General features: G+C 38.3%; 1 protein-coding gene across 1 annotated transcript in view; it reads left to right on the top strand.

Moving 5' to 3' along the window:
- The first annotated feature begins 5,487 nt into the window (after nt 1-5,487).
- The window catches only part of LOC127019787 (uncharacterized), a 239,319-nt gene continuing 223,354 nt past the window's right edge, over nt 5,488-21,452 (top strand). Inside the window, exons 1-2 of the mRNA XM_050902015.1 lie at nt 5,488-5,491; nt 6,213-6,280. Of these exons, the coding sequence (XP_050757972.1) occupies nt 5,488-5,491; nt 6,213-6,280 (72 nt within the window). The remainder of the gene's footprint in view (nt 5,492-6,212; nt 6,281-21,452) is intronic.

Raw genomic sequence — 21,452 nt, 5'->3', positions numbered from 1 at the left:
AAGAGGCTTGAAAATGATTTATTGAAAAACGTAGTTCTTGCCAACTGAACTACACAGCTGAATGTAGAAGCAGCTACATTTTTATTAGACTAACATAAAATAAGAGGTGTACATAGTTCTGGAGTCCCTCAAAGGTCCCTTCATCAGTTATGATACTCCACTCTTGTGAAAGGAGCACTGAGATCTCCAAATCATGTGTATCAGCCAAATTTTCTCCTCCTCCCAATCTAATAAAGCTCTCTTTGTAGCAAAAATGCTACTGCCTCTCCAAAATTCTGCTACAACTCCATTATGGAGAAGGATCTTAAAAGATAAATAACACTGAGGAGAGCTGTTTGTTTTTACCAGTTGCTTTTGTGAAGGAGAGGTTTACTGGTGTGTATCTCTGTAGGTACAAACTGAAACCAGCAGTGGGTGACTTGTCATTGCATCAAAAGCTACATTTCTATTTGATTCCTTATAATGTGATATTTATTAAATATAATTACAAAAAAAATGTAAATGACAGGACAGCAAACGACTTCTCTAAATAAACATGCCTCATTTCAGAGGAAAAAGAGTGATGCTCAAGAGTGATTTAAATACACTTGGGATCTAGCTCTCTTGCTAAGAGGAGGAGGTAGTGCTAGACCTTAAGCAAATGTGTATAAACCACATGAAGAGAATGAAAATATAGAGTTAGGGCAAATGGGACCAGTAAGATAGCTAGATAATAAATGAAATCAAGTAGGAGCCAGGATACAAGACAGATGTGGAATTTCAGGAAAGACACTGATACAGACGACAAGACAAAGTACAGCCAAGAGAAAAAAAAAGTAATTTGATCATAGTATCTTTCAGTAAAGAAAAATCTAAGGTTACACTGCCAAAGTACAAATTTTACAAAGAATTGTACTTACAATTCTGATAACACAGATAGCCTTGTTTGTACTGCAAGGCTGCATGGGCTAATGCTTAAATAATACGTCACTACACTAAATACTACTGCATTTTAATCATGATATGTAATGTAAAAATGGGTAAAGAACTCACAACTTGTTACCACTTTGAAATGACAGTAAAATCTTGTGGTAAACTGCTAACGTCCTCTTTGGCTTTCTGCATAAAAGTACATCTGAAATACAGTGCTTTGTATGAAATTGGAACAGGAATGCTTTGCTTTTTGCTATAATTTGAGACCTGAACCTCAGTCTATGTGGGAAATGAGAAGGCTGCAGTAGCCTATGCAACAGAACGACAGGTTGTGTGCTGTAAAACAAAGAGAGAATTTTGGCGCATCATATTGGTGTGAAGAAGCACTGCCGTGGGGCTGTGTAAAAGGTGTGCAGGGAGTGGAAGAATAAAGAAAACAGAAACAGAGAGAGAAGCCAGCTGTGAACAGCACTGTTCGATTTTTTTACAGAACGAGCTCTTCTAGAAAATGTGAAAGAACATCATCATCATTTTAAACCATTTTTAAATGATTACTAATAGGACCTCAATTATTATTTCTTTGCCTGTACCCATGTGTTTACAATCCGAAAGAAAATGGTGAGAATGACTGCTAAAGATGCCTGATAGCACATATTCTCTTGGAAATATATTTTCATATTAAGCAAATGTCAGTACAAACACCTGCAATTTGTATTGCTTGTAACTGTAAGAAACAAATGTAAGGTGCCTCACCACTATTCTCTTCAAATAACATTATTGTTACTTTGTGGCTGTTACTGTGTGTATTTTTGCACTTCGAAATGTAAAGAAAAGCATGTTGATTATTAAAAACGTTGCTCCTTCTTTACAAAAAAATGAAGCAAATACTAACATACAGTCTTCAGTGAAGAACAGATGTGAATTACAATGGATTTCGAAGGGAATACTCTATCAGAATTCACTGTTTCTTTACACGTAATTTGGTTAACGCTTAATTTCAAGGTAAGTGCAGAAACAAACTGAAATACGACGCTGTGAGAAAGACACTGAAATTAATTTAAAAATTATTGCAGGTACCATGACAAAGAACAATGCTGTACAACCTTGTACTTTTAATTTCTTCTTTCTCTATTTTACACAGCTGAGTACCCTAAGATCAGTGTGTATTAATCAGCAGAAGAGAACAAGGTTCTGGGCTGAACTTTGACCAGAAGCATATTAAATTTGTATTCATTCCCTTCTCTGTTGGCTGACACATTTGGGCAGGAAACAAAATCTTCATGTCTCTGCTCTATGCCTGAGAAATGTGGAAAAGACACTAGTTGCCCCAACTTTGCTCCATCCTTTGTGCCTGCAGTGAACAACTGAAGGGATTGCACAGAGGTACGTTTTTGTCTCCTAGTATTTTCATGTCACAGTTTGTCCATCTAAATGAAAAAACAAATGGCGTTTTTGAGCAGATAACAGGTCTGATCCTTCAGGCTTTCTGGGCCTGAAGAAAAACCTACTTATGCCAATGAAAATCTGCAAAGTGGTTTCTGTGGGGAAGTGGTTGAGAAAACAGCCTGTGGGGCACTTGCAGATGCTATGCTCAACATTTGTATACATGGTAGAATGAAATTAGCAGTTAGTTAAGAACTGAAAGTTGCAATATTTGGCCTGGACTTTTTTGTTATTAATTTCAATTACTTTCTTTTGCTTTCTTTTTAATTTTTGAGTAACAAAAAAAAAAATCAAGCATTTAAAAAGTGATTCATTCCCCTCCCCCCCCAAAAAGCTTGTATATTGCACTTACTTGATGGCTTGTTACTGATGCAAGTAACATACTAATGTTACTTTACCCACTTGTACATTGCCTATCTTATTGCAGGAACTGGAATATAATAAAGAACTATAAATGTGTGGATGTAAGTTACAAAGTTCTGAGATAAAACAGTACTATTTTAGTTCCTGCTCTTGTTGTTCAAACAATTACACAGGATTCCACATACCATCATTGTGGAAAGCACTGAGAGATTGTGTCAGTCTGTCAGGGTGTCCTGCCTTCTGCTACTGTAAACAGGCACATAGTACTTTTTTTTTGTTTTATTGAATTACACACTTGACAAAAATCGGGATTAGACTTTCGTGCATTTTCTCTAGAAAGTAATTTCATTTTTTTTTAAATACCTGGTTATGCTGATCTGTTAAAAATTATATACATTTTTAACATACTAAACAGAAAAATGTGTTTTAAATTGTTTATATGGTGTGGCTGGATCAGAAAAAGACAAAAAAAATTAGTATTTTTTACAGCTCCCCATAAAAGAGAAATATAAATAAAGGTATTCTAGTGTTGGTGTAGAGCAGCATTGTCAGGAAAACACTATTAAATCAACTAAAGTTAAATTCAAAAAGCAGATAAAAAAATAGTTTGTACTAAGAACAAGTATAGCCAAATAATCAAGAACCCATTCCTTAATTTCTTAAGTGCAATAAGAAAAATTTTCTCATCCTAGAGGACTGTTACGCTAAAGATTAGGAAATAACTGGATAGTAAGTAAAGAAGGAGTAGGAGAAGCACTGTGACTTACCATTCTTGTTTTTTAGGGCAATTTCTTAAGTAAGTCAAAGACTAACTGGTGCTGTTTGTTTACGGAATAGTCCATTATATCTGACTCATTGATAAATGATTCACAACGTGAAAGCATACGTAAAATTTGCATGTGTATGTACAATGTTGGTTGTGTACCTTTTGCTCGAAGGCATCAGAGAGGTACTGGTCAGGACAACCGCATGAATTGGGACATGTGGCACAAGTGTCCCAGTCTCTAAGCACCTTATACCTTACCTGGAAAAAAACCCTGCAGGATTAATCTGAAAATCTACATTGGTGTCAGAGCTGACCTTCTTAAAAAGAGATAACAACTATGGAGCTCCACAAGATGGGCTTCAAGATCACTTTCTACAGCAGTAAGTAAACACAATCAATTTTTACAAAATCCATAAGAAACTACAAGGGCAGCTGTAAACCTTATTTAATTCCCCATTATTCTAATGTGAAGCTATTTGGTAGGCTCATGACCATTTCCTGCCTGGGATTTCCTATATGCTTTTTTCTACATCTCTGTCTCTTTTTAGAAGATCTTGGGTTGATCATGGCCTTTTCTATAGAAACACTGGTAGACTCTTTCAGGGGAGGTAAAACTGCTAACTTGGAAATAACCCTTAAACAATGAACTTGAGGGTATTTTTATTCAAGTACAACATTAGGGCAAGTGCATCGCTTAGGTCAGAGCTGTGGCCCACCTTGTTGCCTGACTTTTTAAAAAATAATGCCCTTGTGTCCGTAACACAGAACTGGCTATTAACTGAGTATTCCCTCATTTTTTGGAAAATTGTATTGTATCATGCTAACCTCAGAGAAAATAAAATAATTTCAGTCCAGATTAAAAAGTATTATCTACTCATTAGAAATAATATGTTTTTATTTTATTTTTTCTTTACATAAAGTCTTGGAAATTTTTTTCATTAGCTTGCATAGGCTTCTGTTAAGACATTAACTGATGCAAACTTCTATATAGCGTAATACTCATTTTTTATTATAACTAAGTAGAAGACACTAATATTCAACTGCGTGTTAGAAATCACAAGCTTCTCATAATTAGTAAGAAATTCCTGATCAATTTGCAACTAGCTAGAAAAAAGAAAATATAAGAAACATAGGAAGTGATTTTTTCACCTCCCAATATTATGGGACTGGCTTAAAAATCAGAATGCTTTTAGTAAATTCTTAAAAGCAAATTATTCTTGTAGTAGTTCATGAGTAAAAGTTAAGATTTTTTAATTAAGAGAAAAATACTCTAACAAGGAATCCTGATCTTCTAGGCGGTGATGTATTAAGAAATTAAAACGATACATTTAAGGGATTAATAACTGAGAAGTCAGAGGGAAATTGTCATCCAACTGAAGTCTTTCTGATAGGATCCTAATGTAATTGGTTCTTTGTCCTTCACTGCTTGACATTTTATCAATGAGCTAGAAGAAAACATCAAATCATCTAAGATAATTACTGTGGATTACACAAAGACAGATAATGAAGAGGCCAGGTCACTGATCCAGATCGCTGAGGTGAATTCAAACAAATACCATGTATTACAATACAGCCAGATAAATAAACCCCATACATCTAGGCCCAAAAATAAAGGGAGTACTTACAGGATAAATAAAACATGAGATCATTGGGATCATGGTGGGTAGATGGGTGAACTGGAGCTCGCGTTGTTAAGCTGGCCAACGGAGGAAGGTCAAACTTTGCCCTGCAGCTTTACAGTCACTGAGGTACTAAGGCACGGTCAGTGAGGCGAGCAGCAGGGGAGCTGCGCCGTACAGGGAGGCAGCCGGGGGCGATGGGGAGCCTGAGGGCCCTCACCACAAGCTGCAGCTCCAGAAGAGGTGGGCAAGGCGAGCAGGCCCAGGGACGGTGACCACATCACCCACAGGCTGGTAAAGCCCCTGGCGAGGAGGCTGGTCCACAGTGAAGCCAGGAGACGAGGTCTACAAGGCAAGGTCGGGGTCAGCACAGCAGAAACCCAAATGCGTTCGTTGCTTTTGCTTTTCTGTGCATGCACTAAAGTGTGTTGTGTATTCACAACCTTCCAGGCACCACAGTTCACAAGCCCTGACTCTCATTACTATCTGGGTTAGTTAGCTCATCTCTAATTAATAAATAATTAAAAGACGTAAAGCCTACCACTAGAAAAAGCTTACAATGGTCACATTTAAGTGGAAGGAAACTTACTGGTCCTAAACATGCACATTTAATCATTCTCTGTCATCCTATGAAGAGAGTTATTTTCTGAGTAATCACTAGAAGCGGCTCAAAACGGAGAATACAACAGTTGTGTGGGGCATCAGGAGAATAAGGAGGCTCAATGCACTGATATCTAAAGGTGTGACCAAGCATTTTACTGGTCTAAGGCTGCTCCTCACCTGTGCTGCTACAAGTTATGACAGATCCCCCACCACCCTTCTGTGGAAGCTATTAAAAACGCCTACCAGCTGCTGCCACGGCCGAGCCTTTGGCGCCTCGGGAGGCACCTGTGGAGGCCGCGGACGGCGCCGGGAGGCGAGGCCGTCTTCTAGAATCTTCAGCCGCCTGCGGGGGGGGCGCGCGCGCCCGGCTCGCTGCCGCCAGCGGGGGGCACTTCCCGCCGAAGCGCCAGGGCCGGGCAGCGCTGCGCCCCCTCTTCCGTGCTGCCCGCTGGAGTGAGTGAGCTGAAGGGGACGGGACCCGTTCATCGGCTGCCTTGTCTTTTGAGGCGGAATCTCAACGCGCAGAAGGGTAGCTGGGCCTCTGGCGGCCGGTGGCTTCTCGCCCCAGGGAAAGGTAAGGGGAGCGCGGCGGCAGCAGCCCGGCCCCGCGGTGCGAGGTGCAGGGCGCCATGTTGCGCTTTCGGAGAGGTCCTGGGGGCTTCTCCTGCTGGCCTTGTCCCAGCGGCGGTGGCACAGCCCTCCTGTGCCCGACTGCCTGTGCGCCTTCGTCCGTCAGGTCACCATAGGTGCAGTTCTCTCAGTCTGCAATTTTTTTGTTGATCTAATCCAAGTCTGTCAGCCAGCCCTTCACCAACAGGGGTTCGTTTGCTGCCCTCCTCCCAGGGCCGCGTTATCAGTTGTATCTGTGTGTGGGACATAGTCGTTGTCGTGTTCCCCACCAGCCCTTAATCTGCATTCTTCCTTGTTAACGAACATGCGTATGTCTGGATGCGATCACTACTCCAGCCGTTTACAGGCAAGCATTTGTGGGTCACTGTGTTCAGCTACTGCTGGACGTTTGCATCCTGTTTATTTTTGGTGGTCCCTCCTCTTGTCTTCTCAGCTAATGAAACAGTAAAGAGTCTTGAGGATGAGGTCCTGGTAATCAGCTTTTATCTTCATTTTAGAAGACAGTAAGGTAGTTCTCACCTACTTGAGTAAGCCTGTGTACGAAATGACAATATCGTTATCTCTCATTTAGTAGGATCGCTTCCGTGCTACAGTTAAATTGCATGTTTGTTCGAACAGGAGCTGATTGGGGGGGGGGGGGGGGGCTTTCTCTGTTTAATTCATCATCCACAGTACACCAGTTGAAAATATGACACTTTGTAAGAGGAAAAAGAGAAACAAACTGAAGATGCGTTTTTGTGATCACCAGCGTGTTGTGGAATTATTGCCATTTTCCTTGAATTTTAATTGAAAACTGAAATACTTGCAATTTGTACCTCCCTTACAAAATCACTACGGTAATTACAGCTTTCTCAAGCTTAGGTGTCATTTGTGGCTGATAGCAGTGTTTGAAAGGTTGACAAATAAAAGGATTAGATTGGTTGAAATGGGAGTTAGTAATTTTTAATTAGAATTTTTGTTCCTCTTTTCTGAAACATTGCTTAGGTAATGATGGCATGTGGGATTTCTTTTTTTACATGTTCCCCACAATCAAAATGTCTAAATTAATGTCTTTTTCTATTCGTGCTGTGTGTCAAATGTATAAATGATTCCTTTAGTTTTTAAGTTGTGAAGTTAAGTCAGTGAAAATTCTATTGTACTTTTAACTATACACAAAATTTTTTTTTTGGATGCTTATCTATTTGTGTCTTTATTTACTACATTTTTCAATACTCTTGAATTTGGTAGGCTTTAAACAGGTGCCTGAAGGTAAGCGTGCATGCTGGGCTTGTCTGAATGAGGACTAGTGGCTCAGTGAAATTTCATGATAAAGCTGAAGATCTTGGCCACTGAAGTTCCAGTCAGAAGGAAGAGAAGCTAAAAAGGGCTTACTGACTAGTAAATGGGACTTAAAAGTTGAGGTTTTTCATGGTACTGGTGAATTTTATGAATCTGTGATCTTAGCTACTTCTTTTTGATGGTGCTGATAATTAGCATTATTTTATGCTGAACAGGTGAGATTATTTAACATTAAGAGTAATAAGTATTGAGGGTGAAAGAAAATGTGTGATGGTGGAAAATGAGGTGTATGTACTGGTGGGAGAGCTCAGGTAACTGTAAGTAACAGTTCCCATTCTAAAACATGAGGATTTCGTTTATTCACTCTGTGTGTGCGTATCATAAATTGTATGTTAAATACGTAGTTAAGACAGTTATTCAGAAGGCTTTGTATGGACCCCTCAGTGTACAGGGTAACATGGCCACGAATTCATGGCTTCCAGAAGCTGTGAATATGAACTGAAATCCTGTCTAGGATGACGATGATCATCAAACTGCTATTAAACCGAAGGTATAATGTTCAGGCAGAACATGTGGTATTGTCCATATGTTCTATTTTCTCAGCATGACTCGTAAATAAATCACATTCTTATGAAGAATACTCATTCTTACTACTTTTCATTAGGGATCTTTGGTACTCTCCTGCAAAATTGATCTACTTCTTATTCTTGTATTATGCTCTTCTGACTTCTTATCTATTTATCTTAAACAAAGAAACTAGTTATATAAATTCGGCTTCACAAATGTATCACAAAATGCTCTTTCCCTTTGGTAATAACTGTACCAAATATCCAAGTTGAAAGAAGGTGAATACAATTGTTTCTGAGAATAGATCTTTCTACTGCACATCTCTGTAGGATATAACTCATTAAAATGTTATGTTCCTTTTTGTTTTTCATCACTGTCCCCTTCATAGTAGCATGAACCCTCTATGCATGTGAATTGTATAACCTTCTTGCTTAATGCTGACTGCCTGTGCTTTGTACGTTAAGTGAGTATTGTCACTACAGTCCGTGTGGCATTGTATAAATCTTAAGAGATAGTGAAAGGAATAGTATTCATCTTAATATCGATTCTTGTGGCACTCCGGTACTTGCTGCATTCCTTCAAAACTATTCCCACTTGCAAGTGTCCTTTGATTTGAAATCTGCTTTTATTAATTTACTCTAGTAACTCAAATATTTTAAGGTAACTTTGTGGATTTGCTCTTTATATTGGGCTGTCTCTAAAGCTTTGCAAAAATGTAGATAAACTATATTACTTCTCTGGCATCTTTCTTATAAAGTATCTTTTTCCCTTAAGTCTCCAAAATTTCTTTGTTAATATCATTTATTAATGACTGAAGCAATTGAACAATTTGTGAGGAAAGGCTATTGTATTCTAACGCCCTTACAGTATGCTGTAAGGGTAGGGAAACCAAAGGGAGGTATGGGGAAGAGCTTTGGTTGGGGAGTTGGACTTCAGCTAGGAAGCTTCTTCTACTTCAGCAAGCTCAGAGGTTGGTTTGTGTGAAGACCGGGGTTACCGTGTTAACTGAACAGCAAGTGTCTGCAGCAAAGGAATCTGGTTGGGAACCACTGAATTTAAGTGCTCTTCTGTTTCTTGTTTTGACACTTGTGCTGTGGCTATGGGCTCTGTTAGTCACCACCTTCTCTACTGAGAAGACAGAAAAGCCAGCCACAGTCATTAATGAATATTGTGCGCTTTCCTTATACATACTATGTTGGTTATCTATACCCAGATGTCCTCTTGACAGCCTTTCTTTTACAACCGCCCAGTTCTTGTCTTAGTACAATAACTATGTTTTAAAATGGTCATCATAGATTCATGCACCTTTTCTGCCTGAGAAGAGAAATTAATTGATTTGTATATCTAATGAATATTTTAACAGGATACACACCTGTGCTACTTCATCTCATTCTCATTCCTTGTTGCAGATAATTATTTAACAGAAAATACTGTTAAATATTGGATATATGTGTAAGCAATATAATGGCTAGTCAACTGCAGTTGATGCTTTATCATTTTAAAATAGCATGTCTGTTTAAAATTTCACACTGAGACTGCATCCTCAGTGATTCTTTGGTCTAAATACTAGCTTCAGATATTATCGGTGGAGAGTGAATCGTGCTTTCCTCTTTCCCTTGGCACATGACAACAAATGTGTTAACAATCCTTTTCGGGTTACATTATAATGCTTGGAATTTGTTTTCCTGTCCAGTTCTGTAATTTATTTTAATTTTCTGATTGATCAAGTGTCTGTTCTTAAAAGTATGCTAAAAGTTTCCTTATGCTCCTTTTGAGCCCTACCAAAGAGCTCCAAGTTAAAATCCTCATAGTGGAAACTGATACAGACTTAAACTGAAACAGATGTTAGTGTGAGAGCCAGTGAAATAGGTAACAGTTGCTGCTACATGTACACTTTTTATTAAATAGTGCCCTAGAGGCTAGAGTGTAGACTGGTTTGTGTCAGGGCCATGGTTGCACTAATGGGCCTTGATTGCCCTGACCGGACTTACCTGGGGCCTCCTCTCACCCAGATCCCCTGCACAGTCTGCCCGTTGGACCAGGGCCGTCGCCTGTGCTGTATCGCAGGTATACCTGTACCCAGCTGTGTCTCCTGCTGTCTTGGCTTACTGACTGTTTTTCCTGGATGGACCTTGGAGCTGTGTTGTGGGTAGCTGGTCTCCAGTCTCATCTCGGGTTCTGTCTCTAGGAGGAAGGTTTAATTTGTGTCATAGCCTGCACTCCAGTCCTGTCTGTGGCCCTGCCTTCTGCTGCCTCTGACTGGCCTCCCTGGATACACCCTGGACCTTGCCTTGTCTGGACCCTGTGGAAGCTGTCCCTCTCCCGCCTGGCTGTGTTTGATCCTGTGGGACTGTGTCCCCTGTTTGGTGAGGCTGCCATTGCCTGGCTTACGTCTGCTCTTGGAGCAGCGCATCTTCTTGCGCTTCCCTGACAATTTATTTGTAACACCATGTTTGCAATCTCTTGCAAAGTTGTTCAAAAACATTGTAAAGGTTCTGTCATCAAGCAAAAGCTCATATTGCGCTGCTTACGCAAAGGATCTTGTGTAAAAAGAAATCCACTTCCTGTTTGAAGGAGAAACTTTTCCTACCAGTGGAGTTCCCAGGTGACATCCAGATCAGCAATGTTGCAGAGACTTAATGGTCAAAGCAAACAGAACCTGATTAAGGAATGTTTCCTTTAAAGGCAATATTACAAGCGTAAGCAAAATTGACAGTTGCCATCTGTAATCCGGAACTTCTCTGGATTTCATTTGATTTCTCAAAACCTGTGAATTTAGTATAAAAAGAAAATCTCTCTGGTTCACATAACTTAATATGTTTAGAGATGTGAAACGCTTGGACAAAAGAGCAAGAAAGGAGAAGGCGAAAAAAATCAATCATAATGATATTTCTGCATGCAAGACTACTAAGACCTGGTAGAAAACTCTAGCATCATGGGAAGGGACTCCCTTGTCTACCCCTTTTGGACTGTATTTAGGATCCAGAATTTGCTTTTTAAGAAATTAGGGCAATGAGTGAGAATATTTCTTCTTAAATTCAATAAAAACAAATAAGCATTAAACTGTAAAACCTGAATCTATTTTTAGTGCAGGAACTGTAATTATTTTAGAGTGTTTTTGATTCCTTAACATGGAATTAAATCAGTTTTAAGCTGTCTAAAGAAACAAGTAATTTTGTAGAATAAGACTCACAGAACTGTTTGGTATCTTAAGTGTTTTGCAGCATTTTTGTGTATTGATGCTCTTGTATCTGTGTCCAGTGCTCTCCTGTTGCTCCCTCCTGCTCCCTGCACTAGTGTGGAGAGCAGTTCAGGGCAACATGCTCATCCTTGGGAGTGGGGGGAAGCAGAGGTATCAGTCTGGTAGGGCTGATCTGTCAAAAGAGGGGAAAAAGGGATGTTTCTTGTGCTGTTTCTGAAGAGATACAAAATAGCTCAAAATGGTATGACATGAGAAAAGAACATGCTTTTGAAAGCCCTGAAGGGACTGAATGTTTTTTAACAGTACGTTGATTTGTTAAAATCTACTGTTACGTGGAGGATGTGCAAGATGATAAAGCTGTTCTACAGAAGTGTATGTTTTCATTCTGCTTTTATGGTAGAATGCTTCTATTCAAGTAGTTGGATCTCTGCATAGGAAGAAACAGTGTCCAGTATGAGAAAGGTAATGGAATTAAAACCTGAAAAAATATGTGACACAATGGAAATTAAGTATGTAATGAGGGAAAGATGGGTAGATGTAGATTTGTATTCCTTTCTTGCCTTCACTTAAACTGCTAAATAAATAGTGTTCAGTATTTCAGTAATGGAGACGTGATTTTATTCACTCAACATTTAATAAAACAACAATTCAGTGCTATATTGTGAGTATACTTGCACAGAAGATGAGCTACAGGAAGAATCCAATGGTAAATGGGCAGTCCAGCAATCCTTTGACGCTTTTGTCATGTATGCATAGCTTCTGTAACACACACCATGTTTCATCTTTTATGTTTCTATATCACAAAGATAACTATGGGAGCTCTCTGCAGGTGTTCAGCAGTTAGGAAAAAGTTGGAACAGATTAGAACTTAAAGAGTGTTTAGCTGATTAGGCTGCAGTAGAATATTTTAGACAGCACACACAACAGGGTGCTACTACAAAGACTCTTACAGTATCAAACTAAGTAACATTAAAAAGAACAAGATGATTTAAATAGGGTTTGGTGGTGTTTTTTTTTTTTAGCTCTCTGTTAGGGGTTTTATTATGTGTAACTATGTGGTACCTCAGAGTACCAAGTAAATCTGCATAGCAGAATTTCTAGTGAATCTTGCAATATTTTTGGCTGTTCTCTTTTCAAAATTATTTTGCAATTACACAGAAAGTCCTATCTTATTGTATATTTCCAGCCCGTTTGTAGTGATAATGCTAAACTTACTTTTTTTTTCTTTTAAAGTAAGGCAAGATGATTATAACCTGGTAGTGATGAAGTTTATACACTTTTAAAAAATTGGTGATAGAATATGGTCCTCATAAGAATTTTTTGATGTTATTCCTGTGAGATGAGAAGACCAAATAAATGCTAAATACTTTTCATTGTGTTATGTAGCCTGAAATCCATTTCATTTATACTAGCAAGTTTGCTCCAGAAAACAAAAAAAAGAAGGCAAGAAAGCATTAGATTAATTTACATAAACATGAAACTGTTACAGTTTTGGGGCCATCATTGTGGTGATCCTTTCTATTGGATCACTTAAGGCCCTACCTAAATAATTTAGTTTGGGACTTGGTATGTTTTTAAGGCTTTGAATCAGATATATTTGGTTTTCATGAGTATTCTGCTTCAGAACTTCCAATGTGGTTCAAAATCAAGCAACTTTCTTTGTGAAGAGATCATCAGACAAATCAAACACCTGGACCAAATTTGAACCAGTGAACAGCTATTTCCTGTTCATCTGTTGAAATTTCAAGTAAAGACATGTAGAATAGTAGTCTGAAAAGTCGTTTTCTACTTCGTACTGGGTAGGGCTACAGTGTCTGACAAAATGGCAGACTTCTGCAAAAGGGAGTATCATTTGGTTTTGATGCTTCTGAGAACTTGCAAGTTCATGTGGCTGCAGCACTTGCTGCCCATCATGTTATTTCACTTGTATGCAGGCAGCTCTAATGTCAGAGATGGAAATGAGTTTACACTTTCTTTACCTGTTGCACTGAATTTTTTAGTCTTCTACATGTTAGGACTTAGTGATCCTCCTCATCTTCAAAGGCTTGTGACTGTGCCTGTTTCTTGTGTGTTAGCATGAAAATGATTAAAGGATGCTCTCTGCACCACCTTCGGAGTCATGGTGAAGATATTGGGAATCATTATAAAACTTATCATACTTGGGAACACTAGCTTTGTAGTAACAGTAGTGGTATTTTTATCAGTGATCCTGCTGACCTTCTGTATTTCCTTACAAAGTCAAATTTCTCATTAACAAATCTTGTGCTTTGTTATCTGACTCTCTGATGTCAAAGTCTATATTGTGTATGTCGTTTTGTTGTACATTTTTGTTTGACTTTTGAGTGTAGTTTTCTACCCAGAGTTTTTCAGCTCGACTTCCTGAACTAGCTGAAATAATACATTTTCTTCAATACTGGCTGATTACTTAAGATATGTTATGAAAATATTTCTGGGAATGCAGATTGGATGTCTCTTACTGTGATTTCTTTAAATTAGTTTATGTACTTAGAGGGCTCATTGAAAATCTGGCTAGATGACTTTGTCACTTCTAGACTGAAGAGCTTGTGAAATTTTTACCCTTTGACTTCGAAAGCATCTCTTCAGTGATTAGGTCCACAGTATAATTCCTATTCTTCGTGAGTCGGATACAGAAAATTGTGACTCAAGTGCTAAATAAACTATGTTATGTATTACATGTCAGAAACTAGAAGAAGGTCAAACTTTGGCAGACTAATTCCTACTAGGTCAAATGGCTATGCCATTTAGTTCAATACATCATTTGGGTTTTTTAACATTTTTATTTTTAATGAGATTAGGATGTCTTTCTGGTCTGTCATCCACTTAGTAGTGGATTGATATTAACCAGAGACAAGTAGTATAAACTTTTCTCCTGCTCTAGATAAAACTATTATACACATCTATTCTTGTAATATAATGAAGTGATGGTGTAAACATACTTAGCTTTTACTTGGTTTAAATATTAATTTCTTTCATTTGAAAGAAAACAGTATATACTTGTGAAGAAAAAAGGAAAGTTAACATTAAATGCAAGCTTTTATCCAAAAGTCTGTATACAAAATAGAGAATGGCAAATTGAACTAGTTGGGAACTGAAAAAAATAACTAAAGAACTATTAAGAATATCACAAATGATATCAAATTAGCAAGCCATAGTTAGTTGTATTAATTTATTAATGATAGTGGCACCCTGCTTAAGTGTCAGTACCTGACAAAGTTGCTTGAAACCAGTGCCTCGCTAAAATACTGGAGAGATTCCTTGTGAACATTATGCATGTATAACTCTGTTGTCCTAATACTCTGTTGTGCAGTTTGACTTGATGATCATTGCCTGGGTGTTTTAGTGACTTCAAAGATAAGAGCTTTGAACCTTCAACACCTGGTAGAACTCAGTCTGATATTTTGGTTAGCTTAAGTATCTTTTTCTTGAGCTTCTTTCTCCCACCTTGCCCTGAAGCATAGAATCTGCATCCTCCAGTTTTTGTGTCCCAAGGTGTCAGCATAGCATACCATGGCAACTGCAGATTGAACTAATTAGCAAAAGGTGCTATCCTTTCTTTTCAGTGATGACTGTATAATATATCCATCATACCACTGAAACGTTAAAGAAAGCTAAAGTTTTGGCTGTTGTGAGTATCTGAATTTGCTAACTCAACAATGTCTTACTAAGGTACGTAGTATAATGATGAGTGTGGCATTTTGGTTAGTGCCTTTTTATTGATGTGAACTGTTTCTACTTGGTATCTGGTAAAGATAACTGAACTAGTCTTGTTTAGAAAAAAATGAATTAGTGCAGTAAGTAAAGGGACAGCAGCAGTTGAAGCATTCTTCAGAATTTGCCTTCATGCCATGCTGTGAGAGCTAGAAGAGGTTTGTTTCTATGGTGGTGTTTAACTTGCTGCTGAAAATTTACATAGCTTTCTGTTGGGTTAGATGCGTGTGAATTTGTATGTCTTATTCCATTAATGGCCTTAAATGGAACACATGGAACTTGAAAGTGGAGTCTGGTTAGCTGTTCCCACATTAGGGTAGGAATATGAGAACTCGTTCTGTCTCAGTTTCTGTGCTGCCTTTACTGCTTTAGTAAATCAGCTAACCAGTTTGCTGTATTTCTTAATCTAAAATGGAAAGGAATACTTCCCTCCACTGAGAGTGAATTTGATGCTGTATGCAAAGTGTTCTGATTACTAGTACTTATCCTTTTGTATTACATACATACTTCTAGTCAAAGATTATAAAGTGCTTTAAGTAAATCTAAACACTCATTGGCTTCATTTCAAATAGATCGTATATTCTCTTGTTGTAAGTAGAATAACTTGCTTTAATTCACAGTTAACTGCTGACAGAAGCAGAACTGGATCTCTTTGAGGGGATTCTACCATCCTTCCACTCAATAACTTAGTTGCCTTTATGGGTATGTCTTAATTTGGGGTTTTAGGGAGCCTGTGGGTGAAGTGTGAGGCACTACTAGCATGCCTGTTTAATGGATCTCAGTTTGAAAAGTTGGAGTGCTCTACAACTATTAACTGTGGTGAAGCCAGACACAGAACACAATGAATCTAGACATCCAGCAGCTGTGGGTATATTCTTTCACTCCTTAAACTGTAATGGAGGTTACTGTGCTTAAACCTCAGTGCATTTGTGGAGTGTAAGCTTTTCAGAGCTGAAAAACTGGGCTATGTAAACCAGGGCATATTTTGGAAGGAGTAAGAGGAACAGTTAGTTTTCTGTGGTTCTGCTACTGTAGATTATATAGTGGTACACACTATCCATTTTTTCAGGTGAAAGAAAGGAGGCAGTCATGCATTAGCCTGTCTTGGGCCGTGAGTCTAATGTTAGTTCTGTGTGTAAGCATAGCTGTTCAGCTATTTTCATGTCACCTTGTCTTTGACTAAGCTTGACCTGGGCTTGCGTAGTAATTTTGGAAAGCCTTGGTAATATAAGTAGCTGAAGCGGTTTTTTTTTAAAGAATAAAACAGAGGAGGAGTCTGATTTTTTTTTTTTTATGGTTATCATATTTGCTAAACAGTCTCAGAATACATAAATAAAACCATGTAGTGCATAACTGGAAACATTTATTTTAGTTGAATGGATGTCCAGGATTGTTTCTGTAGTAAATTATTCAACTTAGCATCCAGAATGGAAGTACAAGCTACTGCTTATGGAAAACTGAAATATAGCCTACAGAAGAAAACAAGGATCTGGGAAACTACTTCACTAGAAAGGGATTTATCAGTACCTAAGTGTGTTTAATATCTTGAGATTCCTTTTTGCAATTTATTGTATCAAAAGTGCCAAAGGGTTACCGATTTCTTGTTGAATTTATGTGGCTCTCCAGTACTGATAACTGGAATGCTGTAAACCTGAATGTTTACTTGCGTAATATTTGTATGTGTAAGGAATGGTGCAAAAGCAATGAAGAAATTAAAGGTAAATTTTCTTTCCTTATGTAATTAAGAATTTTTGGAAACAAGAAAACCCTGCGCAACATTAGAATGATGGAACTAAAAAAAGTCATCACTGTCATTTTTCTAGAATGGACAATATGGGATTTTTTTTTCCCCCCAGCCTTTTCAAGAGAATGTTCTAGTGTTTTGGCCAGATCATAGGAAAGACATCTTGCATTTGGGGGTAGGGAGGAGTAGGAAAAGGAGAACCTTAGTCTCAAAGCTGTTGACTTCCATGATCTTTATCTCAAGCCTAAAGTTAACTAAAACAACAGGAAATCTGACCTCCCTAAGTCTAATCAGAACATCAGAAAATCAAAGTGAATGGTTCTGGGCTGTGGTGTTCTCAGGATGTGACATCTGTAAGGTAAACAAGCATGGTGGCTGGAGTTCTGAATAGCCTTGTCTGTTTGTAGGCATGCCAGCCCCAGGTAACTGCAGTGTGCTAGACTGCTCCATGTGGTTGGCTGTCAAAAGAGGTAGTTCTGTCCCGTTTTCTGGTTCATCAGATGTTTCATTAGAGATCCCTGTGTTCACTGTGTGTCTGACTGAAAATTAGCAGACAACTAGTACAGACAACTTATAAAAGTAAACACAGTTAACAGAAATTGCATAAACCCTTAAGACAAACTTGGGATCTGTGAAGTTTCCTCATCAGTGGATGTCTACAGTAAGCTTATCCTTCAATGTACTCTACCAAAAGTGTAATCTTAACTGTAGTTATAAATTTGCTGTGTTAGTTCACTTGAGAGGCAACAGGCAGTCGTGTGCCTCAGAGGAATCTACTGCGGAAGACATCTAGCAATTTTACTTGAAAACAAAATCCAAGTAATGCAGTCAGGCTGTATGATTCGTTTTCTGTGTCTTGCCTGCCAAAAATAAGGCCCTTCTGGATAGCAGTACTAAGATTTGTAAAGTGTGTAGAGATCTAAATCTGGAAGTGCTTGGCTATTAAAAAAAGGAGTAATTCTGTCAAAACTCGTGAACTTACATGGGCATATATATGTATCCAAGCAATATATACATTACCTATCCTGCCATTACGATTTTAGTTATGATAATCTGTAAGAATTTATAACTATTGAGAAAAATATGTGGACAATGTTTTAGCTATTGTGTTTTCTTAGGTATTGTGCTTTTTCACTGAACAAGTCTTTGGTCATTGCCAGAAAAGGTTGCGTATTCTTTTTGAAGGACATTAGTTCTGTGCAATCAAGATTACAACAATAAATGTCCGTTTTTAGCATGTTTTAAGTAGGCGGCTGCAATGCCACATCTGTCAGTACTCAAGAAATGCACAGAAACCACTGCTGAGGCTGTGTACTAACATGACACCACAAAGGGTGGGGGTTTTGGAGTAATTCCCAGGAACAATTCAGCTGATTTGCTTACCTGTTTTGTAATGTCTTAGCCTAGCATTGACATGTATCAAATTCAAAAGTCAATGGCTAGATTTATTTTCAGGAGAATTTTTTCCCCACTTCAAGAGTTCTTTTGTGATTTCTGTCACTGCAGGTGCCCAAGATGGCAGAGTTTTCCATTTTTGAATTTCAGAGAATGAGAAACAGTTAGGTCTTTGGTGTGGGGGAAAGTAATACTGAGCAGGGATCTGTGTGTTGAAACTGGTCCAGCTCTGGTGGTTCTGCTCTCCCTATTTGGCAGAAGATTACTGTAATGCCTATACAGTGATGCTATGAGGAAATTACTGCGTTATCTGGGCACGGCTGAAGAGAATTCAGTCCAATGACACAAGTATGTTAGCGTTGCCAAAACATAAGGAAGAACAAAAATCCTCCAGATATCTCTCAGGGGACAGTTTGTCCTGGAAGTGCTTGAATGCTGTGTTTGGGCACTTATCCCTTGTGTCTACTTGTCGTTACTGTGCGTGATTCAATGAGAAGATGATTCAAAGCACAGTGTCATCTGCCCCTTTTTCTCTCAAGTTGAGACATTTTTCATCGTTTCCAAGTGAAACTTCTATGATTTCCGACTTCTATATTTTAACTGTCTTACTCTTCATGTCCTGAAGCAGAAAAGCATGTCGCTTATTATCTCCTCTTTTGTATGTTGGATATAGTTTATGCTTTAGAAGTGCTGTGTTTCCGTTCCTACTGATATTCCTGTCGGAACTTCTACTAGCTCAACTAGGCACTGAATCTGACCTTCGGAGGTTTTTTTATGAGGTATTAAGAACATCATACACCTACGTTTTAAGTCTGTTGAATGTATAATAATAAAATGGAATCATATATTGTATGCTTCTTTCTCTGGATACTTTCTGATTCTTCTGTTAAGTCAGGCCTTCTTCTGCATAGAATTGTGTTCATGAGCAGTGTGTTCCATTGCTCTGAAGTAGCCAGAATATCAAAATGTAGTCTTTTCCCACAGCATAGATTTGGTTGATTTAAAGATCTTACCTGGAGGGCAGCATCCCTTAGCTGGATGTGAAAGGCACCATTTAGACTTTGTGAATCAGTAACATGTAAAAAATGAAAGAGGGAAAAAAAAAAAGCACTATTATATTTCTGATCATTTAAGTCAAGAAAGAAAACATTTAGCTTTGCAGACTGATTTCCAACATACTTGAAGGAGGACCGAAGTGTTGGATGCTACGGCTTTGATGGACTTTTGTTGTGACATTACTACTTATTGACCCTCATTTTTATACCAACAATGTAAACTTTTAGTCAAGACTGTGCTCAAGACAAACGCTAACTCCAGTCATCAGGAGCATGACTGGGTTGCTATAGGAAAGCAGCAGACAGAGAAGCTGTATTAGTTGCACACGTTGTATGTTCCATGCGATGAATGTGCATTTGAAAAGTGTCATGTTCATGTTGAAGAGCAGTGTTTGACTTTTCCAGAGGAATTTCTTGGTTTTATTCTCCCCTGCTTCTGTACAGAGATGTGCAGAATATTCTCCATTTGAATGATCTGTTACATTTGTGATATTACACATAATGCCATGTCTACTTCTAAAGACTGTCTCACTGGCCTCCTTATACTATAGCTTAAAATAACCTGTGAAGAAATAATCTCCTTTTGTTTATTTTGATTCTGCCACCTGTTGGTTTGCTTCACCCTCAAGATCTTACTTGAGAAGAGTTTGTGCATAGTCATTGCAGGTTTATGTTCTCTGTTCTACTTAGATATTAGTTAAGTTTGTCTTGGGCTCAAAGAGGGAACTGATGAGCCTGAATGATTCTAGTGTATCAGTCATGTTTAATAGTAAATTCAAGTATTTAATAGTATTTTGAAAAATTCTGCGAAGTATGTGCTGCAGTGCTTGTTCACAGAAGTAACAAGGTGCCTTCATTTGACAGTATAGCATCCTGTTTGAATTGATTATGATTTAAAGTAAACTCTGGCTGATACTGTAAATGGGATTCCTTGATGAATTATTTGCCTATCTCTGTCTGAAAACGATTTGCAGTACCAGTTGGCCAGATCTGAGACAATAGAGAGCACGTGGTTATGCTCTGCTTCATCAGTGTAGGAGCTAGGAAGGTCAGTTCTAGGGAAGTCATGGAGTGTAGGAACGGTCTGAGTGAGGAGGAAGAATCCTGGGTGCTTTAGTGACTCTGTCCAAGCCCAGTGATCCTACTGAGAGATTAGGGCAAGATCTAGGTGTCTGTAATGCACTGAAGACAAAATTTGAGGTATATCATATACCTTGCCTTTTATCTTTTCATGACAAGAGAAACTAGATTCAGAGCATCTGTGTGGTTGAAATTCTAGAACAGAATATGTTTAAGCACTCATGAAGCCCAGGAAGTGCTACACCTGGGATCTTGTGTACTCATTACACTTTCACAGGAGTTTAAAATGTAGTCGTTGTCCCAAAAGTGTGCCAAGAATGTGCTTTGTTTATCGCTGGGAGAGAGGGAGCGGCAGTCCTTTCGGAACAAGTATACTATTAGAGCCAAGGGTACTATTAGTGGACCAAGAGACAGAGCCAACATCACAAACTTTACTGACTTTTATTTTTAAAATATAGCACAACATAGTAGCTTGTGGATTGCAGCTCTGGATTTACTGATCGCTGCCTTGACTTCCAGTATAACCGAGAATGAAGATAGAAAGTTACATCTAGCTTCCCTTGAGTATGAATGAGTTAAAAAACAGGTTTGTATGCAAAGTTTTAATAAAATTGGCTTGGATAAAGTTTCTTTCTCTTTTCATTTCCAAAGTATTTCCAGTGTAAGGTTTTTCATTTATGCATGGCCTAACTCTCTTGGTTGCTTGCTTACCCCTTTTGTTTCCGTTCTTAGTTTGTTAATTGGATGGATTGATCTTTTAATCAAGAGAGAAAGGACCTGAGTACTTTAGGTTATTTCTCTAATTTTTCCATGCCCCTATAAAAAAAAATATTTCATTTCTTAAACGGAACAAAAAGCATCTTTATTCTGCAGTGGTAAAAGGAAAATTCCTTTCTGTTTCAGCAGGATAAGAGACCTTTATCATATCTTTTAAAATGGTTTAAAGTGGAGTATTTTTTGTCATCTGTCGGCTTCAAAGGTCATGGTTTAGGCGGTCATTCCTAAGCCCCTTGGATAATGTTTACAGTGCTCTCAAATGACTTAAAATGGACTAAATTGTTTTCAG

This window comes from Gymnogyps californianus, chromosome 9, assembly GCF_018139145.2.
Source record: "Gymnogyps californianus isolate 813 chromosome 9, ASM1813914v2, whole genome shotgun sequence".
Classification (NCBI taxonomy): Eukaryota; Metazoa; Chordata; class Aves; order Accipitriformes; family Cathartidae; genus Gymnogyps; species Gymnogyps californianus.
The sequence above is the reverse complement of the archived record's forward strand: the minus strand, read 5'-3'. Positions and strand labels throughout refer to the sequence as shown.